The following is a 26,036-nucleotide window of genomic DNA, read 5'->3' as shown; positions in this document are numbered from 1 at the left end:
GTGAATAGTGGGTAAAGAGTAGAAAAAGAGGGAGAGAATTTTTTCTTGTAAATAAAAAAAAAAAAATTCATTTTCTTGCAAATAAAATAGAGTATAACTCAATTCTTAGTAATCATGAAACCTTAGAACTGTCTGTAGAAAGCAGGATGTCTTGTTTAGAGAAGTGGATTGTTAAAGGGTGTATTGTTGCTAATAAAACTAAGCATTTTTTATTCCAATCTTCTTAGAATTTATTTTAAAACTTCAGTTTAAATTAATCACTGATAAGAGTTTTAAAAATAATTTTTAAGATTCTGTTAATGATGAGTTTAGCTTTGGCTCCTGTTTTTTCATTACATGGGAATTGCAAATAAATATACCAATTTTTGATTAATCTGAAGTGAAAATTTCATCTAACCTTGGAAAATGCAGTTCTTTACCAACCCAAATATTGTTGATTCTGCTAGATATTTGGTGTAGCATAATAAACAGCTTTTTGACATCAGCACTCTGTAATTTGGCTTTCTAGTTGCTGGCTGGAATTAAATTGTGGACCAGTGTTTGTCATTCTTTGTTTCTGCATTAAAAGAACTTTATTCTTCACTGCATTTTATTTATTTATGGGCATGTGTATGAGTACCTCTGTCAGTGTGTATACATGTCTGTGTGTATTGCATGCACGTTCTGCAGCATCCCCCCGAGGTGAAAAGGGTGACACAGCTGTGTGTGACAAGAATGAGCAGTGGTGTAAATGACAGGGGAGGAACGAGCTCCGTTCCTGTTGGCTTGACATATTGCTTCCTACATAAGGACATAATTTAAAAAATAAAATCCTATAAAGGAATGTGAAGTTCATAACTGCTCTAAGGTTTGGTAAATCTACTGATGTGAATATCTTTTTTAGGACCTAATTTTGGAGCTGGTGTTTGGGTATCGAGGCAAGGACTGCAGAAACAATGTGCACTATTTGAATGATGGTGCTGATGTAATTTATCACACTGCATCTATTGGCATCTTGTATAATGTGGCAACAGGTAGGAGAAAACCCATTGGAGGGAAAATGTTTCTTCACACTCATGGAGTTACAGTTTATAAAGTAATATGCTTTAATATTGTAAAAATTATGTGGAAAAATGTTATTTGTTCCTAAAATTTCAGTCTGTAGAGAATATTCATAATAGCTGCATAAGCAAACAAGTGTACTGGAATGTTCCTGGAGGCTGAGTTTTAAAGGAAGTGAAGATTTGGTTTTTTGGTATTAGCTTTCTGAAATTTGCATGTTGAAATCATCACAGAGCTGAACTATGGATTAATTCTAATTTACTTTTTTTTTCTAAGAATAAGTTAATATTTAATTGGTTTACTTTTCAGTCATCTGTACCACATACATTCCTTCCCAATAACAAGTTAGTTTAGATAACTTAGACCTTTAAAAACATACACAATGTCATTTGTTTCTGAAATAGTTAAGCAAATTCATGTGGAAAACTTGAGAGAATTTTTTGGAGTTACTGAGTGCTGTTTGTTGAAGTTCAGATAAAAAATTAGGAGTTTCTGTGTTCTGGTTTTAAGCTTCAAAATGCAACATGACCATAATGCTGTTTTCTAACAAATACTATAACATTTTCAAACATTAGCCATGTCTATGTGTGTGTTTGTTTTAATGAAATAATTTAATTTAATAATTAAATTAATTAAATGGAATTTAATAAAATGTTTTAATTAAAGTTGAACTAAGATTAGAATTTTTTTTTCTTATTTTTAGGCTCTCAGTCATTTTACCAGGAACACAATGATGACATTTTGTGCCTCACGGTGAATCAGCACCCCAAGTTTACCAACATAGTGGCAACTGGCCAAGTAGGTATGTTTGTATTTTTGTAAAAAGAATTAACATAATAGCATGCAATCAGGACCTTGTAAATTCATGATAAGTCATAAAATATTTTATTATGCTATCTCCGTTTGCATGAGTGTTACTCAGTTACCTGTCCTCTTTATAAGTTCCTTTAAGTGTAATTGAATAAAGTTGACAAAAATATTGAGGCATGAAAGATTAAACTTATCTTTTGTTTGGAGTATTACCAAAACTATTTTTTTCAGAAATCTTAAGCCCCATTAAATCAGTCTGGTTGTATTGAACTAGTAGCTTGTGTTAGACCTTCCAAAGAGTCATTGCCCTTCCAAAGAAGCTGCATAGAGCTAACCTTCATTTCTTAAAATACCTGTCAATCTTATCTAGGTTTTACCTCATCAGGTAGATTTATAATACCTACTTGGTGGTTGGATATGATATAGTTGTAATATTCCAGACAGAACCAAAACCTAATGGTGTTCCCTACAGATAAACTGAGATTTAGAAGGAAAAGGTATATATATTTCATAGTGACATAAAGATCTATGAACTAACCAGGTTAAAAAAAAGCAAAACAAAACAAACAAAAAAAGCTAACAAATAAACAAAACAAAACAAAAAAAAAAAGCCCCCACATTTTGCATTGGCATAGCTGGTAAATATATGCTGTTTCTAGATTTTGTAGAAGTGTTTTTTGTAATTTTCATATCTTCTGTTGGTTCTCAGCAGATTCAAACCCACATTATTTTCTTCAGGGCACAGAATACAAAAAAAACCCTTATTTGATTTCAGCAAAAATAGCTTTGTATTTCCTTTAGGTTTGTTTTAGAATTTTCCTATAAATAAAATCAGTTCTGCAGAGTTTATTACCTGCTTTCCGGTGTCTTGGATTTTTAGGTGCATGTCTCCTTAAAATCGACTCATTGATAATAGTAACCTCTTAGCTAAAATAGCTTCCTTTCTTGGTGAGTTTCTTGCCTCACATAATTTAAAACAAATTTTTAATGGAAATTGTTTAAATGGAAAAAAATCATCAGCAGATATTTGTCTATGGTTTGAACATTTGCAGGAATTACAAACCTTTTATTGCCTTTAAGAATTTGCTTTTTCATCACATTTCTTAATCTGGCCCTGTTTGCCTTTCTGTAGTGGAGGGATTTGAAAATGTTTCTTCTCCAGTGTTCATCTTACCCAAGACAAAACACAGGACTTAAATCTTTTTTTATTTTCATAATCATTTCTACATCAACTAGCAGTAGGACAATTATTAACTGTTTTGCAATGTGGATTAAGGCATACCAATCAGAGGCAGATAACACTGTAAAATTGCATATACTTTTAAGCAGAGAATTAAAAATAAGTTGGAAGTGAAATATCTTAAAAGGGCACTTATTTTCTGATTTTCATGTGATATTGAGGAGTGTATATACTCTATAAAGAACTGCTGCTACTTTTCCTACTGATATGGGTGGCACAAATAGTGTCCCCATCATGATTCAAAAACATTTATTGAATCTTCAGGTATTCACATGCTACTTCTTAGCATTTTTTCCCACTTATTTTGTTGAAATATCAATGACATGAAAAAATATGGGTTTTATTTACTTGGGCTGAGAGCGACCTAACATACACCAAAACTAGATTTTTGTGTTGTAGCTGAAAATGGAAACCAAAATATATTCATTCATTTAATATATTCATTCTGTGATTTATTTCTGATGTGACCTCCTTTCATCAGTAAATACTCATCTTTAACAGCAGTATTGGTGCTGCTGCAATACAAAAAGATCAAGGTGTGTGTTAAGAAGTTACACTGAATGTGGCATATATTTTCTTTAGCACTTATCTCATTTCTGATCTAATGATTTTTCTGCTGCTTTTCCATTACAGGAGACTCAGCAGATATGTCAGGTAAGGGAAACAAAATTTTGACATCTTCAGGTGTAGTTAGTCTATCTAGTAGCCATCTGCAGCTTTATAGAGCCATAAGTGATGTGAATTCATTTTTAGTTTATTAAACCCCATGTATCAGTCATATTACTGTCAGCACTGAATATAAGTCAAAACAGCTCAGGATACTGTAAATATAGAAAAATTAAAAAATGTTAGAACACACTTAAAAGCTACTCTAGATGAAGCATATTCCCTTCTTGCTGCTTAGTGATTATGAGTCCCAATACATACTGCTGCTGTAGCATTCCTGGGTATGCTTGCCAGTTTTGTAGACGTGTTGGGGCTGACAATATTTGGTTAGACCCTCAATTGAGTGTAATTTTAAACTTGCATTTCTAAAGTAAATTCTATTGAGGAGGCCTAGGTGACTGAGTGAAAAAACGAATCACCTTTCACATTTATGTACAATTGTCATGCAGTTATTACCATTGGTCCAAAATGATTTTTATGATGTCAGTTTAATTTCTCCTCTATCATTTTGGGTCTTTGACATTTTGATGGTCTTGACCAAGATATTTTTTATTAATATGTTTTTTTTCAACTGTGATTGCAAAAACTCATCACCATCATGTGCGAATGAGTTCATTGTTGAGCAGCCATAATTGTCTTGTGAAGAATCTTCAGAGATGTGTAAATGTGGTCATGTATAATAGAAAGTGTTATAATCTTCATGTGCATCTAAAGCTTCATCATTGACATCTTTAATGTGTGTTGACTTCTCTTAAATATGGCAAATGGTGCTTGCTCTAAGGATGGGAGGAAGAACATAGGTACCTTTTCCCACACTTCTAGCCTGTATTTAAAAAAAACAAAGATGATATGGATATTTATATGAAAGAACAATTATAGTCCTGTATATGGTGGCTAGACACTTTCCTTGTCTCAGGTGCCTTCCTCCTACTGCAACTTCAGTTTGAGCTTCTGTATGTTACTAAATTCTGTTGTCACTGCCTGAAATGAGCACTCTTTTATCTTCTTTCTGGAGCCATTACTCTGGAATCCAAGCTGCTGCCTGCTTTCATTAAAAAGTTGAATTGTTTTACTTAGAATTTATTGATGGCTATTTGGGCATCTGTCTTATCAATGGCCTTTTCTTTTCTAGTTCCAGTTTTCAGTTGTCTACAGTGATGCAGGTGTTCTTGTAGCAGTAATGTTTGTAGTGGGCTGGAATGGCAATTAACGTTTCCTAATGACTGGGTGTAGCTTTGGTCCACCTTACTAAAGATTTTTTCTGTCCTGCCAGCCCATGGTAGCTTTATCCAACTGCTCCCAGAAGGAGATGACATCATAGAACATCTGTCTTGTGAAAGTGTCAGGGCAGAGACTTTCAGAAGGACTCCATCACATAGAAGGACCTGAGTCTGTGTTCTCTATCTTGCAGATCTTGCTCTGAATGATTTTGTCAGTTCTTATTTAGGAAAACAAGTGAGAGTTTCTGTCTGCCACCCAAGAGAAAACTTTGGCCAAGGTGCACAATTCATGGGTAATACAGAGTTTTACCAAGAGGAGTATTGAAAAGTGAAAAGCAGTTCAGAGCCATAATAAAACTTGCCCTTCCCTCAGTTTCCTGTAAGAACAGCAAGGAGTTTGCTGACAATTTTTGGGAAGTGCTAGTTGCTGTCAATTCCTGCCCTTTCTGTTTTAATGGCTTGACCATACTATGCTGTGGTACCTCTCAAAAGGTAATAATGACATCTTGTTGCTGCCATGAGAGGAAATTCAAATGGGAAATAAAAGAAACGAGGAAGTGTGTTCTAAAGACTGTTTTGGAACAGCTGTGGAATTGTGCTCAAAAACTGAGTTTCATGTGGCTGAAATTTTGCCTAAGTCCCTTTGCCTATTGTTTCCCGTCACATGCATGCCTTTGAGGGCCTAGATGTATCTGATTAGAAACACAAAGCATGAATCCAAAAGAGAATTTAGTTTATGTGAATCTGGAACTATGACAAGAACCAGTAACCTTAGGACTCTGCAGTCAAATTTATTAGAGACCAGAAGTCAAGAAGTATGAGAATCTTACTGTACTGGAAATGCCTTAGATGCTGCTCAGAGATTATAAATTATATATGGATGGCAAGATCTTTTGAGAAGGCATTGCATCTGGGAAAAAAACAGCTGTCATCACATTAGAGATAATCACATACATTAGTAGCATGGAAAAACATTTTTTACTGCAGAGAGCTTGCAGTCTAAACAATGCAGACAAAATACCCAGCATTGGCAAGCAAGCTGGCGATGCAGCTGATGTTCTCTAAAGAGGGCAAACATTTCAGACAAATGGCCATTTTGTAGAAAGAAGATTTTGGCCCTGCACTGTAAACTGATTTCTCTGTAGCTATCAGTTGTCCAAAAGCCCCATTGAGAAGTTACATTTTTGATGAGCAGCTTTATTTATGAAGGTTTTTGAGATAGCATGCTGCTCTACGTTTTAATAAGAGAAAAACAGAAGACAGCTCTTGCTTTTAGAACTTTTGCTGTGCTTCACAAGTCCCATAACAAGTTAAGCAACAAATTAACACCTCTGCAATGTAATGAGGCCAACTTGTTCATTCTACCTAATGATCCTGTTTGTCATAAATTGTTTTCCAAATGGAGGCCAGAATATCTTTTATTTCCTTTTCTCCCCCATCTGATCACAGCAATTTTGTCTTATAAAAAATATTAACTGCTTCAATAAACAAATCATTGCACATTTTCAAAATGACTACTAATGGTATGTTTTTCTATTTGTGCAGCTACAGCTCCTTCTATTCACGTGTGGGATGCAATGAACAAGCAGACACTGTCGGTTCTGCGGTGCTACCATTCCAAGGGCGTTTGCTCAGTCAGTTTCAGTGCCACTGGCAAACTGCTGCTGTCCGTAGGGCTGGATTCCGAGCACACCATTACCATTTGGAAGTGGCAGGAAGGTAGGAAAGAGGCTGGTTTTGTAGAAGGTGTTGACATTGTTAGAGATATGTTGGCTTGAGTCAAGAGCAATTGTAACATTAAAGCATCAGCTGATTAAAAAAATATCATAATAAATGCTGTGCACTATACAACAAGATCTAAAATAGATGTGTTTACCCATTCTAGTGACTGCTGAATATATCTCCTTTGAAACTATTGTGTAAAGATCAAGATAGTTTACTGATTTCCAGTAAGAATAATATAGGGATTTCTTTTCTTAAAAATTGTCATCATTATTACTATTAGTATTATTACTTTTTTCTTCTCTAAAGTCTGATTACTGACTAGGTTGTCATACTCCTGAAATTATTCCCAAAAGTTGCAAATTGCAGAAATGTGGTGCCAGGATAGCTCCTCTATGCATCTTCTAGAATTGTTGCCTTAAGCTACGCTACATGTTTTCAGATCAGCTTTGATCTGTATTTCTGATTTAGGCTAAAGAGATTCGAGCTCCTTTCCTTGTCTCCTTTCTGCCTGGCAAAGCCATGCCCAGATTATGGATCTGATCCTCTAGTCTTAGAGGTTTACTTCCTCTCTCTTTGGGGATTGCGGTTGATAACTAGTAACTCTCAGAATTTTAAATATTGGCTATTAAGTTAATAACAAGTGATCTTTCATAGCTTGTCTGATAGATCCTGTGGGGGTGGATGCAATGTCAGATGTGTATTTATACAATCTTAGGTAGGATGAAGCATGTGTGGTCAGAACATGCCTGTGTTCATCTTCAGGGTCAATACAAATTCAGAATGGCAGCTAAGGATCCCGACTGAGGGATCTTCGTATGGGTCAAAATTATTTTAACATTTTTAACCAGAAATGTGTATTTTTCTCAGCAAATTCAAAATGTCCATTTTCTTTCTGCCAGGTGCCAAAATTGCCAGCCGAGCTGGTCATAACCAGCGTATATTTGTAGCAGAATTCAGGCCGGATTCAGATACACAGTTTGTTTCTGTGGGAGTAAAACATGTAAGGTTCTGGACGCTGGCTGGAAGAGCTCTCCTCAGTAAAAAAGGGCTGCTGAGCTCCATAGAAGATGCCCGCATGCAGACGATGCTCTCTGTAGCTTTTGGAGCGGTACGTACTTCAACAAACCACCTGAAAATGCATAAAACCTAACTTTTTTTACCCTTCTTCCTTTATTCAGTTCAGTGAGTCTTTTATAACCTGCTAATGAGTATATAAATTATTTTATTAAACTCACTTTAGCATTCCTAATGTTTGCCTGCTAGTTAGAACTAGTACCAGCTTTCTTTAGAGTAGAAAAGACTATGGGTTTGTATGTTTTCTGGAAAAACAAACACAGATGCCTTGAGCTGATAACACACTGCTTGTTATTTAATCCAAGTAAAACAAAACTGAGTCTAGACTGCAAGAACCAAACAGTAGAAATGAGTCTGATTTTATGCCCACCTGGAAGTGATTGTTTTGTCATTTGTATGTGCTACTGCTCATGGGTGATCAGAGAGCAGTGTTGGCCTGGGACATTCCTTAATGTTGGATGTTCTTAGGCAACTGCATGAGGGGTTTCTTTTTCTGTGGAGGTTTTGGACATGTGCAGGCCATCTTGCTAAGTTCCACAGCACTGCTGGATCTGGAGTTACTCTGCATGAGCAGTATCTTCAGCTGGGCAGAAAGCCACAGATACCTTTTGTGAAGTGGTCCTTTGTTTCGATTGCCTGCATTTCTGTCCTGTTTGACCATCTGACTGTTTGGTCCGACTGAATTTACACTGATTTTGATTTTTGAAACTCTAACTGGGCTGTGGTTGCCTTCTTTTGCTACACTATTTCTTTTACACAGTGATGTCTCTCTGATTTATATGGAAGTCTTACAAAACACCAAGATATTTTCCAAATGATAGCTGTTATTGATGCCCAGCCCAGGCATTAGTCAGGGCTTTGGAAAACCTCTGTAAACTTTTTTAGGAAAAGACAGGTTCTTAGTGTGAGAATCAGGCTGTATGCTCCATGGCCTGAGGTTTGGTAAGAGGTTTGAGGATGAAGAGCTTTCAGGGGTTTTGTGAAAAGCTGTGCAAAGTGAATAAAGCCAAACCTGGTGTGTTCTCCATACCTCTGTAGGGAGCAGCTCTGGGAGTGCTCTTCTTGATTTTGTCCCAGAAGGAGCTGGTTCAGCTCTCCCTAAACAGAAGGTGGAAACAGCCCAACAGTAATGCTGTGAGAATTGTCTGAGGATCTGCTCTCAGCTTCATTTCCAGTCCTCTTTTGCTTTATTAGAGCCACACACACCCCCTCAAAATAAAGTGTGTAAAGCATCAACCCACTTCAGTCAAGGAAAGTGTTTGTGCCACATATGTACTGATATTCTTGAAACATGGTAATATTACACATGATACTGAATTTGAGGATTCATCTAAATTACTAAACCATAACCAGCTCAATAACCAGTTCCTGTTGGAATCCTAATAAATAGGATTTAATAAATAGGATAAAATCCTTTACTTTCAGAGGTAATTAAATTTATTTTTATTACCTTTCAAGAGCAGGAAGCAGAAGTAAAGAACAGACAGCTTTTAATTCTAAGTTAAGTAAAAATGTTTTCTTCCTGAACTAAAGGTAACTGTAATTGAGTGAGCCCCTTCACCTACCACAAAAATTACTGCAAGCATAATGTATATAGCAAGGGGGTGCAAATTGTGTGCTTGTGTAGAATGTCAGTACTTACTGTGATATTCTACTTTTTTTGCCACATGTTGCACACCTGATAGTCTAAAAGCATAGATAACCATATGTCTGAAGCTGAAATCATTGCAAAAAGAAATACAGTGATTTTCTTCAAGCTACAAGAAAGCATCTTTCTGACTTCAAGAAGGAATAGAGCAGCTCATTGTTTCATCCCTGGAGGTCCTTATTGCCTCTTCCACAGTTTCCTCTTCTGTAGCAGCAAATAAAAGCAATTTAGCCTCTAAATGCAAATGGTGTTTATTTCTGAATGTTTTTCTTCCTACCTTACTCAGAATCAGATGATGAGTATATTTTTCCCCTTTCAGAATAACTTGACATTTACAGGTACTATCAGTGGAGATGTTTGTGTTTGGAAAGACCATGTGTTGATACGAATTGTGGCCAAGGCTCACAATGGACCTGTTTTCACCATGTACACCACACTGAGGGATGGTTTGATTGTTACAGGAGGCAAAGAAAGGCCGTGAGTCTTCTTTTTCCTTTTTTTTCTGCATGCACATGTACTCTTTAAAAATGGTTTGGATTCATCCCATCAACTCTATTTGACACATTAAAGGTAGAATAGTCCCTTTCAGATCCCTGACAGGCATTAAGAAATAGAGCAGCCACCACCTCCAAAGTGCAGGTAACCCCATATAAGCTTCAACTAGCTATTTTCCTCATTTATTGTAAGAGAAATCATTTAGTCTGAAATTTGCCTTATAGATTTTCTAGCTCCAGCACCCATTTAGCTTTAAGCGCTAAAAAGTTACCTAGTCCTTGTGGGTTACTTCTTTCACTGAAGATGTACTGAATTGGTTAACCCAAGGGATTTGCACAGTTGTGACTGAATATATGAATGATACATTTTATAGCAGTATGATGCACAACTTCTTTCAAAGGAAAGATCTGCTTATTTATGATGGCAGAGTCAAGGTGTCTTCTCTCAAGTCTAGAGAGCAAGATTCTTTGTCTGGGGTTGCAAGCAAAATATCTCCTCAAGCATTTTAATATTTTTGGTGCCTTCCTAGTGATCAGAAAATGCTTCAGCTGTAATGCAGTCCATCTGATGACATGACAATGTCCCACTTGGCAGGACACAGGCCACTTATATTTTCAGACTCAACTGAAGACTTACCTCTGTGCTTGAAATATTTCCTTCTACTATTTCTAATTATTCTTGTGATTTTATTTCGAGGATGTTCTCTCTACCACTTAGCTTCAGAGGCTCTTAATAATTGGCGTTTGACCTGAAACAAATAGTATTGAATAACAATAAGAACCCAGAATTCACCTCCTGTGAGAAAATGAAGTATTGACAGTATGCAAAACAAATTTTCATTTAGGAAGACTGTACACTTTTTTCTACCTTAGTTTCAGTTCACCAGCCTTGTTTTGGTAAAATCTTCTTGCTGAGTATAATGATCAGTCATATGTCAAAACAGTGCTAGTGGGAAGCAAAGAATATACTATTGCAAGAAGTATCAATTTATAATTCATTATAGTTCTTTTAATAATAATAATAGCACAAATCAGTAATTGTGATTAAACATTCTGAAGTTCTTAGTAAGATTCTTCAGTAATCAAAGCTGTAACACAAGCAGCTTGTTATTGTGGAAGACTGATTTTTTGTTTCTGTTAGGGGACATTGAAGACAGATAAGCCATGTCCTACCTCAACTAGAAATGCCAGGTTTCATGCCCCTGTTTCAATAAACATAATGCCCCTCTTTCAATAAACATTATGTTCTTTTTAGAAACTTTTTTTTTTCAATGTGTTCTACATTGAAATACCAGGGTTTTTTTGCAAGTGGGAGGGAAATACTTAGTGTTTGCATAATTAATACCTATTAGTTGTGTGGTTTTTCTGCTGTATCTATGTAATTTATTTTACAGCAGTGAAAACAGTGATATTTTCACAGAAGTGAAAATGTTCTGTTATTTATTTCACAGAAGTAAAATACATACCTTTTCTGTTTCTCTCAACTCTTATTTGAAAATCTCTGCCTGTCAGACAGATATTAAGATGGTGGTTTGCCTGCTTGATGGTTCTTCTGACTAGATTCCCTCAGAGCTACTCATTCAGACTAAGCTGAGCAGCACCCATCCTTCAACTTGTTCTGTAACGTAGAACAGGGAGGACATGGAATCAGTTTGTCTTGCTGGGCTGTGAGGCTCAGCATGTTAACATCAACTGTTCAGGCAAATAGAATCTTTAACAATTAAAACATACACTGTACTGCAAATGAGGCATTTTAGTATTAAATAATGTCATTCTTTCATCAAATTGTCCTTTTTGTGGTGGCTGTTGTACTCACGGTTCTTCCTGATGTCTTCATAGCTCAAAGGAAGGAGGAGCAGTCAAGCTATGGGACCAGGAGCTGAAACGATGTCGTGCCTTCAGACTAGAGACAGGACAAATGACAGACTGTGTTCGCTCTGTTTGTAGAGGCAAGGTAAACAAAGCCGCCTGACTGTAAAATAAAGCTAATAATCTTTGGTTGATTCCTGAATATTAGATAAATTAGTCTTGCTTTCTCTTCTAGCTAGTATTTGAAATGAAAGACCAAGCTAGAAGGTGTCTACAACTGATATTGTGGCAGAAAAACATCTAGTTTGTGAGACCTCAGTCTTTCTTAGGAAAATATTCCATATATATTTTATTGAAGACTAATTAAGGATTTATTTTCCCTTTTCTTTTCACACTTCAGATATCAAATATCAAGTGACAAGCAGTAACTCAGCCAGCATCATGATATCTACAGCGCTTTGTGCTTTAATAACTCAGAAGAGTTTAAAAAATAAATTTTCTTTGATTATTTAATAATTTGACTTAAGCAAACTTTCTTGACAGAACTATAGCTCTAGATGATATTTTAATTACAGTTCATCATGAGAAGTTAATGTGTTTTATCAGAGATAATTCTTTTACTATTGTTTAAGGGCAAAATTCTTGTTGGGACAAGAAATGCTGAGATAATTGAAGTTGGAGAGAAAAATGCTGCATGTAACATTCTAATTAATGGTCATATGGATGGACCCATCTGGGGCCTAGCAACGCATCCATCCAGAGACTTTTTCCTTTCTGCTGCAGAAGATGGCACAGTAAGACTCTGGGATATTGCTGAAAAGGTAGGTGTTAGAGAATACCTGTTTATGGGAAAAAACATAGACTTGTGATGGTGTTACAGACTTAAAACTTGCTTTTTATTGTACTCTGAAAATAATCCATGTAATGTTATTAGCATGTTAACAACCTATTAGCATAAGATGCTTTTAAAATATGGACAAATAGTAACAGTTACTATTCTGGGTTTTTCTTTCTTCACAGAAGATGCTGAACAAAGTCAGCTTAGGACATGCAGCTCGTACTGTTTGTTACAGCCCAGAAGGTGATATGGTAGCTATTGGCATGAAAAATGGAGAATTTATTATCCTGCTTGTGACCTCTCTAAAAATTTGGGGGAAAAAACGGGACAGAAGATCAGCAATTCAAGATATCAGGTCAGAAAATATTATTCCTGCTCTATTGTAGTATGCTAGAAATCTCTAATATTTTGCTTTTTAAAAATACAACTCTGTGTTCTGGGAAATATTGAAATTATATTTCACAGAGCTGGAAGTAAAATTTTGCTTCTGTTTCTTCTGTGAGATAAATTGGTTGTTATCAGCTAAGGAAAGTTTTGGAGAGCAAAGTGTGATGGGAGAGAAATACAAGCAAAGAGGGACCTTGCAGGAGCGCTCTGCTAGGAATTAGGGGCTTGCTGGAGTTGGAAAGCTGTCCCAAGGTATGTTTCAGAGAGAATAGAAATAAAGAATGTTCTCCAGTAACACAGAAATGGCTGTGAGTGATTTGTCCAGCTCAGGAAACTACTGAGTTTCAAGACTAGAAAGGAAAACTGTAAGAAAGAAACCAGTGTGCAAAGATACATTGGGCAAACAAAAGGTTTCATTTACAACTTTTTATTCAGTACATCTCATCTAGAAGTTCTGGCTTTTCTTCAGTTAGAGCACTTCAGTTTTCCAGTTTTTAACCTTGTAAGTATAGCATAAGGGAGTCAGCGTCATCAGGGGGATGTCACAAGTTGTTAGACCATGAGGGGGTCATGAAATCAGATAATGAATAGAGTTATTCAAGTGATATTCCCAGTTCACTTATATGTGTAATTATGTGTCCCAAAATTATTGCCACGTTCTGCTGGATATGCATTCCCTGAAAATTTAATTTCAGATGTTATTTTGCTTAGCAGACTGAATATTCTGCATCCCTTCAGTTCTGGATAGCAGACACTTCAAATGCAAATTTCTTTACTTCTCAAATATTATAATCTGTTGTAAGTGCCAACCTGTGTTCATGAAACCTTTTATCTGTTCAGGTTTAGCCCAGATTCTCGTTACCTAGCGGTTGGCTCCAGTGAGAATGCAGTGGATTTTTATGATCTGACTTTGGGTCCCACACTAAATCGAATCAGCTATTGCAAGGATATCCCAAGTTTTGTGATCCAGATGGACTTCTCTGCTGATAGCTCTTATCTCCAGGTATCAGTCATTAATTGTTCAAGGTACTGAATGGAAAACATACTTGTGGCAAATACTCTGCAAGTATTCTCCTTTGACACCTTCTAAGTTTTGTGTTGGAGTTCTAAGCTAAGTGTTGCAGTATGTTGCTGACATTAGACTTACCTTGTTGTAGTGGTAAGTGGATGCCTTTAGTTTTGAATAGTTTTCCTGGAGATGAAATACAGAAAATAAGCAGAGAAATGAGAGACAGATTTCAAACCTTCTGTGATGTGTCTCCTTTTTACCTCTAAAGCTGATGGGCTATCTTAAAAGAGAAAGGAGTACAGTCTGTCATTCTGCAGGACCTGGGGATCTATAAATTCTTTTGTCTCTCTGACCATCATGATGGCATTACATGTCTTTTTGGTGCTAGACTTTGTGGAGCAGCACCAAAATCATCAACTATAGGAGGGCTTAAGACGTTTCTTAAAATAAAAATAAAGTAAATGTAGTATGCTTTCTATATTTTATTTGCATCTGAAAGTACAAATAAGCTTCTCTCATTATCAAATCAATATTTACAGCCCAAGAGGACACCTGTGTGTCAGCTTTAAAGATAGGAATTTATTTTGCCTTATTTGTATATACTCACACACTGACACATACGTGCAGAAAGTGAGTTGTTTCAGTTATTTTTTACTAATTAGACATGTAAATGTCAAGATTTCTTATGCTTTCTCACTATTGCTTTATGCTTGTATAGATTTTTTTGAGAATTTTCAACTCATTGACTAAGTTTTCTTGATAGCTGTTACTCTATGGAGTAAAAAGTAACTCACAAAAATGCTTTTCAAAGGCCTCTGGAATTATATTTTCATCTTTTGAAACAAGTTAATGTATTGTAAATTCTCTGTGGTCACCTCAAAGGTCTCTACGGGGTCTTACAAAAGGCAAGTGTATGAAGTGCCTTCAGGAAAGCAGCTTGTGGACCAGGCTGTGATTGACAGAATAACATGGGCTACTTGGACAAGGTAAATGATTCATGTATTTACACCTGTTAGAACACCTGGAACTTCCAGGAGATGCACCTACTATTTAAAAGCATATTTAATCCCTTCAGTCAGATATTTTCTTTTAATGCACCCATCTGCTCTGGCAGCAGTTCCCCCAAATGCAGCACTGCAAAAGGCAGTGCAGAGCAGATTTCCTCAGTGCACAGGGGCTCTTTGAGCCCTGTGTCAATTTCTGAGGTTTTTTTGGGTTACCAGTTTTTGTCACCTTTTTGAGACAAACCCAAGAAAGTGGTATTTCCTGATCCAGTTCAGTATGTCTGATGTAAATCATGCCTTTTTGCATGTAGTGTACTGTGCCCTGAACTGGGGGGAAAGAATCACTGAAAAATTCACAAATAATTCACTTATTAAAAAATGATAAATTTATTGTTTCTGTGCATTCCTGGAAGTATGCATATAACTTGTAAGCAGAGCTGAGTAAAAGCCCTTTTACAAGACTTTGCAAAGGAAGTTTTCTGGACTCTTAAAATAATTATGTTTTCAGGGCAGGGCAATTTTTCTCTCTCTGATTATAATGAAGAATCTTCATTGGACTCAGAAAATCTTTTCTTTAGATTGATACGAAAACACTACAGAATCAACAGAACATAGTTATGTGCAAGAGGGAATATAAAATTTTTAATTTTCCAAAAGCTGAAGCTTATTCATCTGAGGCTTATGCTATAGTGTTCTATTTCTAATTTTCCTTTCTTATTTTTTTTTTTTTTTTTTTGCAAATGCCTTACTGGACAATAGTAGTTCTATTGATTTCACCTCTGGTTCTCTCACATTGCTGTGGGCCAAATTATTTTTGGGAATTATATCACTGAATCAGTTTCAGGTGCAATTATGGAATTATTCAAAAATTAATTACAGAATAAAAGCTACATAAGGTATGCATGTGTGAAAATAAAACGTAAACATTGCATTTTTATAGAACCAGTTAGACTATGAGATCTGATTTCTATTACCTGACTCTTGTTTTTGCAGTGGTTTTCAAAATAATTTCTTGGTCTTCTGTTTCAGTGTTCTAGGGGATGAAGTGATTGGGATCTGGTCCAGGCATGCTGAAAAAGCTGATGTGAACTGTGCTTGTGTCTCTCACTCGGGAATCAATCTCGTAACCGGCGATGATTTTGGCATGGTCAAACTGTTTGACTTTCCATGTCCTGAAAAATTTGTAAGAACTTGTTTTTGCATGGTTACAACAACAAGTACTGTTGATATTAGGATCTTGCCTTGTTTCTCTAGAAGACATGTGATGGAAAGATTTTCTTCTCTAAATTTGTAGCTTTTTAGTACTTCCTTAGCTCCATAGTCTCATCACATGCTCCACATCGGAGTTTGCCTACCATATCGTGCAGGAGCTCTTGCTATAACCTCTTGAAGGTGTTGATATTGTCTGCCAGTCTGCTTTAGCATAGTACCTGCCTAATGAAAAATCTCAAAGCCCTTAGTAATTTCCACATCTCTGATACATTTGACAGATGAGGAAGATAGCTGGTGATTTTAGTCCCATCTGTGGATCTTCGTGGATAAAGAGTTTACAGATTTTTCACTAACACTGTTAAATTGTTTCACTGGTTTTTATGATTTTAATTTATAATGTTTTTTCAATTTGTTTTCTCTGATAATTTTCAGGATTTGAGACTGCACAGGATAAACTGCTCACACAATTGCAATGAAAATAATTGTGATGAAAATAATTGCAATGAAAATAATTTCAGTGTCAGGAATTTTACACAAAACTTGGACATTAGTCGTGTGACAAGATGTATTTAATATTATTGAGTTACCTTGAGCATTCTTTCCAATTTGCAAGTGCTCTCTTATTGGCTGACAATTTAATCTGCATTGCAGCTCAATAGTAGTTCTCCTTCAGGAGATCTTTCTCATTTGATAACTTATATAACTTTTGAATGTTGTAAATATGTAATGCAATAAAAGGGGAGATAAAAACATGCAGGCCTTTTTTGATTTAGGAGGATACAGAATATTTAGACTCTCTCATTCTCTTGTTGTTTGGGTTTTTTCCAGGCAAAACACAAACGGTTTTTAGGTCACTCCGCCCACTTAACTAATATTCGATTCACAAGTGGAGACAGATACGTGGTCAGCGCTGGAGGGGACGACTGCAGGTAGGTGTTCCTGCCATTAGTGCCACAATCTGCACAGCACTGCACATGGACAGTCCACAGCAATGCAAAGCTCAAGTTCAGCCTTCAGCCTTTTGCCCATGGGCTTGCTTTCCTGTTTGTACACAGAGAAAAACATATTTGTGACAAAATAAATATCCCTAATGTTAATGTGAACAGCTAATATTTAATAAGTTACAATGTGCACATGAATATTCAGAACAGCACACTTTTAATGGGAATTTCTTTTGGCTGTGTTAGGCATTTCTTTAACAACACTGTAGTCTTCTATATCTGATATTTAATATCTTTTTGAAAACACAGCTTATTTGTTTGGAAGTGTGTGCATATGCCTCATTGAGAGAGACATGGAGACTTGCAAAGAGGAAACTGCATGAAGTACCAGGCATGAAACACCCAGGATTGCAATGTGACATTCTGCTGTGCCCTGCATGCGTAAGAAATGACCCAAGACACAGAGCAATCTGTCTCTGACAGACAGGACCTGGAGTCTGCCAGAAGGATGGACACACTGAGGCTGCTAGTTTTGCTTCAGTGTCAGATAATCTGGGTTTGTATTCCACTCACTGCCAGATGTTGAAAACAAAATATGTGGATGAAAGGAAAAAGTGAATTGTTAATCAATGTACAGTTTCACAGCAAGTTCTTGGGGTTTTAATCAAGAGATGCTATTTCTGACCTAGTGCTGTACATTGATCTATTTTCAGCATGAATGTTTTTCCTTTAAGTTTTGAGATCTAAATAGCATAGATAAAAAGAGTATTCCATATTTTATTACTGAGAGAGACCATATATTAACTCTTAAATATATAGTATTTTAATAAATGTTTAATTATTATAATAGAAATTATATTTCTATGGCTGGTCAAAAGGAAACATCATATCTGATGAAGCAGAAAATAATAGAGTTGATTCCTTATGACTGAAATATTTCTGTATTTAGAGGCCTGGGTCACAGTCATGTCTGGTGAAAGCCGTTGGATATGCATGATCTTCATGGCTAATTTAGTGTTTTTGTTGCACTTAAACATTAAATTAGTTCTATGAGCAAAAATAGATTGCTCACTTTGCGAGTGCCTTGCCCACTACCTAAAAGTCTAACTCCAATTTTTGCCTTGTGAATAAAAGTATTCTCAGTGGAAGAGAGATTATTGCTGTGTTACTTGACTGGGCTGTGAGCCTCTCTGCTGGAAATGAAGACCAGGGTGAGGATTTTATAATCTTCTTGTTGATAAAGTTTGGGACGTCAGCAGTGGCAAAAATAGAATTTCAGAGCAATATGAATTGATTTTATTTTCTCAGCATCATAGGGGAGATTCAGAGAGAACTTTCCGAGCATTATATTTTATACATTGGAACTTTTTAATAGAGTTAGGACTAGCTGGGAGATGTCTCTATTCAGATTTCTCTTCTGACTGTAAAAAATGTCCAATCATCTGCTTCTTTGAATGGACCTGCTGTCGCCTCGAGCATCTATTCTATCCTGCAATGTAACTGAGATTCTAAGTTGGAAAAACATTTCAGTGATAATAAAATCCTGGACAAAGCTGTGTTTTGGGTACAGGTGAGGAAGGTTTCATCAGCTGTTTGTCTAAATCATGCCATAGAGAAACATTACAGACAGTTAATTTTCATGCAATATAGCAGGCATCAAAAATCACTAATTATCAGCACTGCTCCACTGTGGCATTCTGCTGTGAACAGAAAGCTTTCTTTCTGTGTAAGCCAGCATTCCTTTGACAGTGGCACTTCTTTAGGTCAGTCAAGAGGCTTTGGTATTTTTCATCTCTTGCATTTTCTTATGCCAGATGAAAAAATAAATAAACCTCATCTCTTGTAATCACCTTGTGTGCGTGTTGGTTACAGAGGGAATGGGAGCGCTTGCAGGTAGAAGAGAAGGAGGAGAGAAGTTACAGAGCCAAACTTTTGTGCTCTCCTTGTTATGTGCTGTACAAAACTAGTTACCCAACTGTCTTAGCTAATATATTTTATATATCAATCTATAATGAATATTTATTTTAAAGAAGTTGATGAACTAAACAGTTATCAGGTTTCTCAGCATGATGGTTCTTAGCAAAGTCTTGCCAGTCATGCAGCTGCTATTCTACGGGAGCAAAAACTCTGAGGATTTGGTCATGAGTGTACAGGGAGATTTTGGCAGTAATGTTTTTGAGTTTAGGGGAATTGCTTATAAAAATTGATTAGACCTGATGTATCTCATAACCTTGTTTCCTGTCTGTCTATTGTACATGAAAATTAGTCTCTGGTGTTTATATCTTCTCTTTACCAGAGAAATGGTTTGCAGTGTGCTCTTTTATGGCTGTGATTCTATCCCTTATTAAACACATCTGTGCAGGACTTTTGCACTTCAAGTAAGATTTGTCCTGCCTCTATTTTAAAGTTGCCTTTCGTTGGATCAAAATGGATGACTCTGAAGAGCTCACTCATAGTCTGTCCTTCTCAGACTGCCAGATCTAAGTCCATGTTTTTCAGTCTCTGAGTTTTCCCACAGAATCCTAGGGTCTGCGAGCTCTTCTGTAGCCCTTCACCCAGTGAAGGAAGTACGTGGGTCAAGAGGCTTTGTTCCTTGAATCCCTGTCACTGATCCTCTTCTCTGCTCCTCCCTCCCCTATGCCCTTCATGGATGCTGTGCCTCTCCACTGATAATTTGTCCATTGGTGCTTTTCCCCTGAGGAATCCCAAAGGCCACACCAGAGCTGAAGGATGAGCAAAAAGGGGGTGGGAGGAACTGGGCTGCAGCCTCCAGGTCTCCCTGCTTCTTCAGTCTCTTCCAAACCTCATCGCTACTGTAAAGGGCTGGATGGGAGCTGGAAGCTGAGGAGCTCTTTAAAAACTAAGCTGCCAGCATTGTTCCTCCTCCTGCAGCCTGTATTGGTAGCCAGTGTTTTCCCTGGTGGAACTGCTGTGTGGTTTGCCAGGTAAAAATGGGGGCAGCTGGGAGTGATCACAAATGTTGAGGAGAAGAGTGAGCAGAGCCTCAGTCGCAGTTTGGAGCATAATGTAGCTGTGATTCTCTGCTGAAGGGAAGAGCTGGCTGTCAGCATGGTCCAAGCTGGCAGCTTTTTTATGGTGTTTTTGGTCTTTTTGTCTGTGATGGTGCTTGCTACTGTGCCTCATTTGCTGTTTACATTAAATGCTACTGTAGTAACTTGCTAATTGTTGCCACCCGTGCTTGAAGCATGTGTACATGGGAACAGGCTGCCTGTTCTGATGGGCAGTGGGAGCTCGAGGCTGGATGCTCCACAGAGAAGTCAGAGGAGGACAGAACCCCGTAGGACAGGTCAGGGAAGAAGCTGGAATGTGGGAGGACTAGTGACAGCCTTTCATCTGGAAGCATCAGAGAGAGCTGAGAGCAGGAGGGCTTTGCATGAAGCTGGAGAAAATCTCTTCTGCACCAGGGAAAGGGAGGAAAAAGGTCTTTGTATAATTTAATCATTTACAGTGGATGAGTTTTTACTGTAGCTTGTCTTTCTGGTTAGCAGCAAACATACATCTTTGAGATCTTTAGTCAGCAATATTTTTGCTAATAAATTAACTGGAGAACTGAGTAAAAATAAAATAACATTTCAGTTAATAAAATAAATGTGCCCTTGAAAGCTAATAAACATAATTAGAAAATGAAGAGAATAAGGGAAATCCAGCTCCTAGGAGCAAGAAAATATAAAAAATAAACACATTTAGAACTGAAAGTTGCCATAGTGCAGGAACTGAGGAACACAACTGGGAATTAAGTCAGAGAGAGCAAATTAGCCAAATATATATAATTATTTAGACTGGATTTTTTTTTTTTTTTTTTTTTTTTATCTCAAGAAGGAAGTCAGTATATATGACTTTCTTATTTTGCTAGGGAAAACAAGAAATGCTGTGAAACTAAAGGATAGGATTTCAGAAATTAAGGCTATTTTATCACTTGGTGACAGCTGAGGAAAAACTACACAGCAACTTCTGACTTTGCTCTGTGTCAGGGTTTCAGTGTTAGCAAGATTCATTTCAGCATAACTGAACTTTCTACCAGTCAGGTTAATGCTAACCTGGACTTGTGCCATCAGAAAGCAGGTCCAGCAGGTGAGACATCTCCTCAGTCTAAAACAAGACCAAAATAAAGGACTTCAGTACCAAGAGCAGGATTTTGATAGCATTCAGGAGTGGCTTAGTTTAAAACCATGATCCAGTTCTCCCAGCTGCTGCCTGAAGCACCTGAGCCCCCCTGTTTGAGCTGCCAGTTTGCCAAGAGATCCAGCATCCTTGAGCCTTCCTGAGCACGCTGTGCAGCACCTCCCCTGCCTCGGGATCCTGCCCAGCCCAGGCTGGATGGGCTGGGCAAGGTGTAAGAGTGTCACGAGCAAACGATCTTGGCTTCAAATACAGCATTTGATTGGGCAAGGTGACATGTTCCCTGTTTCATTATCTGTGTCAGAGATGTGACCAGCCTTAATCCTGAAAGTGTTTTTTTAAAAAAAAAAAAATCTGTTAACATAAGCTACAGAGAGATGTCATCTTGTCAATGTTTTGGACAAAGTGGAGTATCCTGTAGACTCTACAGAAGGGGAAGTAAGACTGCAAATCACAAAATGAATTGCTGCATCAGTGATAGATAGTAAAAACCCCTAGTTGCGTTGCATTTGTGCACTTTTTTGTTCTGTTTTTTTATGCTTCCTTGCAACTGGCTCTGTTTTTCTAAAATTTTTAACAGCATTTGATTTCTCCTCACATGGATAGATCCATGTGCTTGCCAAAGCCAGCTGTTGTTCTTCATGCCGTTCACTATTGGTTAATTATACCAAGCCCATTTATTTTGTTGGCCCTGCCTTCTGCTCTTCACTTAGCTTTGACTTCAGACTTAAACTCTACATATCTCCTTTTAGAAATACAAATAGAATAGTTTTAGGTGTCTGATATGCATAAAAGCCACAACAGGTTTCCTTGCCAAAATCATTTGCATCTAAGTACTAGGTGGTTTTCTCCCTCTATTTGATGCTAGAACAAGTAAACACTCACTGTCCTTTTCTCTCAGTTTACCATCAGCAAACCAGTCAAAACCTTGATACCTTGATCTGTTTTTCTGTTAACTGTGAGATCAGCAATCCAACCTATTCACTACTTCTTTGGAAAGGAAGAGGGAAAAAAAGTGTGGAACGTGTTCTCTTCTCCTTCCCCTCTGTTTAAAACAAAACAAAAAAAGGTGTAAGGTCTTAGCAGTAGGCAATTCTTCTCATTTCCATAATGCTTATCATTTCCTCTTCTTTTTGGAATTATGGAACACAAGGTGGAAGAAGCAGTAACAGGAAACCAGTAAACAAACATGGAGAAAAGGCAGAAGAAAGGAAAGCAGAGAAAGGAACACTCAAAAATAGGCAAAGGCTAGTTTTGACAGAAAATAGAAAGAAGTGACATGGGTGGTGGTGAGTGGCAAACATCTTCTTTCAAGTGGGAAGCATTCAGTGGCTGCTTGGGAAGTGTAAGCGCTGGAGAGCAGCAGAGTGCTCAAGGAATGGCTGCAGGCAACTTTGGTTGCTCTGTTTTTGGGAAGATGCAGCCACTCCCACTCACCGCTGTCTGCACTCCTGTACCTGTGGGACACCTGTTCGGAGCTGAGGTGCAGCAGCAAACAGCAGGTTACCCACAGCTGCACTGGGTGCCGTGGAACAAAGAAAGTGCTATTGAGACAGAAGTGCTCTGTAGTACTGAGAGCTCAGGCAAAAGAGTTGAAGGATGTATTTTAAAAGGTTACTTATCTTTCTACCTAAACCAAACATGGATTGTTTTAATAGGCCTCTTATGAAATTGTTCTTCAAACAAAAAATATTAAACCAAAGAAATATTATACTTCAAAAAACTCTTCTTAACCAAGATGTCGCAATTACTGCCTCGTGTTTCTTTCCTATTCAGCAGTTCTTGATTCTGTTCCCAGGCATTCACAACATTTAAGGTGACAGACATGAAAGCTGTGGGCTTTTACATTTAACTCAAGGTGTGACAGGCAGAGGAATCTGCAGAGGGTGGTTCAGATCCTACTTGAGCCAAATTTTCCTTCAGCGGTTGGATGCCATGGGCCTTCAAATATATAGGAAGTCAGGTGAATGTAATTAGACCCAACAAATACATCTGAGTATATAAATCAGTATATATCAGAGAAATAAATCAGTATAAAATTCTTGATTTTATCCCATAGTAAACCATTACTAAAAAAGGAAATAATTGTGGTAAACTTTATGTAAAAAACAATCCAAACTCATTATAGGTGCTGGTTAGACAACTGGATTTATTTGTAGCAACTCTTTGTAAGAAACACAAAATTTGTGCATGAATAGCAGGACTGATCCTTCTCCACTTGCAAGAAGGCAGTTGAGTTTGGGACACGAGAGGCAGGATGTTCCTATTGCTTGGTATGTTTGGATTTCTCTTCCAGAAGCCAAAATAGGCGTTTCCTTAGTTTCTGTTGCTGTTTGTGGGATACCTTCAAGACCCTGCAAAGTGATTTTGCCCTTTGCAGGACCCTGTCTTGCTTAGTTTGGGCACTGATGTCATGTGTTTTATTGAAAAACAGAAAGAAACCAAAAACTCAAATGTTTTTGTTTTCTAATGATATCCCCCAAAGTACTGTCACGTTTGTTGCAGTGATGTGAAGATCCATGTGACTCGCGCTGTTTGTAAAGGAAAGCAGGTTGTACCCACTCAACTACTAAGTGGCACCCACATCGTGGGTGTGTTAAACCAGAGGATTAAGGCCAGTTGTGCTTTACCAATTTTCTAAGATGAAGGGACAATTGCTATTGTCCCATTGTGAGTGGTGCTGCAGAGCTCATAAAGCTGGTGCTGCCTTCAGCTGCTCTCAGTGGGGCTGAGGAAGAAGACAAGGCCATAAGAATAAAATATAAATTATTGCAACAAGCATTGCATTGGTGGGCTCTGAAAAAGGGCTGTAGTAGAGGGGTATTTTAGTTTCAGTCCTCTGCAGGATTGTAAGCCTTTAGGGTAAACAAAGACATGTTTATGTAATATCCTCCATTATTCCTTCATTAGCTTTGGCTCTTACTACTGCCTCCTTCCCACAGAAGTCCCTATCCCAGCTCCCCCCTCCCAGCCACCAAATAAGTTTATTTTTTCAATGTAGTGGCTGAAAGGGCCAACTTTAACCACAGATTTGCTGTTACTGTGGTCATTTGTAATGGCCAAAGCCACTCCCAAGCATTCTGTTGCTGAAATTAATTTTCTATTAACTTAATTACAAATTCTTGAGATGGGGGAGAAGGAGGGGTGGATCTTTCCATGCAATGGAACTGGAAGTGGTACTGCCATAAAACCATGATTTTTTCAATCATCAGTTGCACCCAGGACATGTGTGACACTGTATTCTTTTGGAATCCAGTAGATATCCTTTCTAAAGGAACTCCAGGCATGAACACAGACACACATTGCATGAAATAAAAATGGTTTCCTGTACTTTGTGAAATGTTGGTGCTGTTGGGTAGTACTTTACACATTTCTGGTCTGTTTTTCCTTTTCTTGCTACTATGTACTCTGGTGTTGTGGTTTTAGGTGCAAAATAGCTTGTTTGTTTGTTTTTGGTTTTTTTTTTTTTAGCAGTATCTGGTAATTAGCTTAATTTCTGCTTTTTAGTTCAGTTATAGGTATACAGGATAAAGTAATGGAAAAGCTGCATTACTGATTTGTGAAGCAAGCTAAGGCATTTTAAATGTAAAATTCCATATTAGAATACACTCAAGCCCAAAATGATAACTTGAAAATGTAACAAACTAATTGCATTAGAACCATTTCCTTTTTAAAAAAAATGCAGGTTTAGCTTTGTAGCTTGATTTGTTCACTGTTTTTAGCAGAGGAAAAGCTTTTCTCACACTGAACACTGAGCAATTGGTGATAGCCCAGCACAGCAGTGGAAATGCACCAATGGAGATGGTCCTGGTCTTCTGCTGCCCTTACAAATTCTTGTCTCCTCATCTCACATGCAAAATAGTTTAATGGTGGCAGCTATTTCTGCAAGGGACAGCTAATGAAGGCATTGGGAAATCCTGTAGAAAAATAATGTTCTTTGCAGTCTTTCATCTGGAAACCCATTCCAGCTGTGCTCTGTGCAACACCAGAGCGCATCCTCTCCTCTCCAGCCCCCTGTCAGGTCACCTTACAAAAATATTTTACTGTAGTTCTTTAAGCTTAAAATGCAGTTGTCTGTTCAGACTTGTTGTTTCATTATGGAGTGTGTCAGATAATCCCTCTTAGTTTAACAATAAAATAAAAAAAAAAAAAAGAAAAAAAAAGGTATTTTAAACTAGTCCAAAGGTATGGTCATATATTATATGGATCATGGGTTTAAGTGTTCTCCATTTTGGTTTCCACCATGAACATCTAATTCCTGTAACAATGTTGTATGTTTATTTAAAGTATATATATATATAAATTAAATGTCAGATTTTTGCATTAATTAAGATTTTTTTAAAATTTGAATATGAACTTTGAGTACTTTATTTAAAAAAAATTAAAAATACTTTTCCTGGAGTGTTAAGTTTCAGAATTCAAGACTATATTTGTCAAATTTAAGTTTAAAATATGTAGCTATCATTGTTTTCTGATATTGAATGTAAATATTTGTAAAAAGAAATTCTTTTGTATATTTTTGTGAAAATGTAGTTCCCCAAAATATAAAAAAGATTTAATAAAAAAGTGCATTTATGTTACTGTTCAACACTTTTCATCATTTTAATACCACTTAACTGTATTTATGGGCATGTGTGTGCATTATTTTTTTGCCATATAAGTCACAGGAACTTTCTTGAAGGGGAAAACCAGTGTACTCAGGAAAGAGCAGGAAAAAAGAACTCCTTAGAAGTTCAACAGTACTTTCTTTCTTCTGGGTATAAACTGAGACATCTCAG

The 26,036-nt window shown here is 37.1% G+C and overlaps 1 protein-coding gene across 5 annotated transcripts in view; it reads left to right on the top strand.

Moving 5' to 3' along the window:
- EML5 (EMAP like 5) overlaps nt 1–17,513 on the top strand; it is a 90,970-nt gene extending 73,457 nt beyond the window's left edge. For 3 of the 5 annotated variants that reach the window (XM_041471951.1, XM_041471954.1, XM_041471956.1), the window contains 14 exons: nt 884–1,013; nt 1,745–1,843; nt 3,725–3,745; nt 6,523–6,696; nt 7,602–7,810; nt 9,744–9,901; nt 11,758–11,872; nt 12,360–12,548; nt 12,748–12,920; nt 13,793–13,955; nt 14,844–14,947; nt 15,995–16,148; nt 17,006–17,106; nt 17,428–17,513. In XM_041471951.1, coding sequence (XP_041327885.1) covers nt 884–1,013; nt 1,745–1,843; nt 3,725–3,745; nt 6,523–6,696; nt 7,602–7,810; nt 9,744–9,901; nt 11,758–11,872; nt 12,360–12,548; nt 12,748–12,920; nt 13,793–13,955; nt 14,844–14,947; nt 15,995–16,148; nt 17,006–17,106; nt 17,428–17,464 — 1,827 coding nt within the window. In that variant the 3' untranslated portion in view covers nt 17,465–17,513. Of the gene's footprint in view, nt 1–883; nt 1,014–1,744; nt 1,860–3,724; nt 3,746–6,275; nt 6,287–6,522; nt 6,697–7,601; nt 7,811–9,743; nt 9,902–11,757; nt 11,873–12,359; nt 12,555–12,588; nt 12,601–12,717; nt 12,921–13,792; nt 13,956–14,843; nt 14,948–15,994; nt 16,149–17,005; nt 17,107–17,427 lie in introns of all 5 variants that reach the window. The other 2 variants (XM_041471955.1, XM_041471953.1) reach the window with 2 other exon arrangements.
- The last annotated feature ends 8,523 nt before the right edge of the window (nt 17,514–26,036 follow it).

This window comes from Pyrgilauda ruficollis, unplaced genomic scaffold, assembly GCF_017590135.1.
Source record: "Pyrgilauda ruficollis isolate IOZ18807 unplaced genomic scaffold, ASM1759013v1 scaffold28, whole genome shotgun sequence".
NCBI classification, from domain to species: Eukaryota; Metazoa; Chordata; class Aves; order Passeriformes; family Passeridae; genus Pyrgilauda; species Pyrgilauda ruficollis.
Note: the sequence above shows the minus strand (reverse complement) of the source record. Positions and strands in the feature narration are given on the sequence as shown.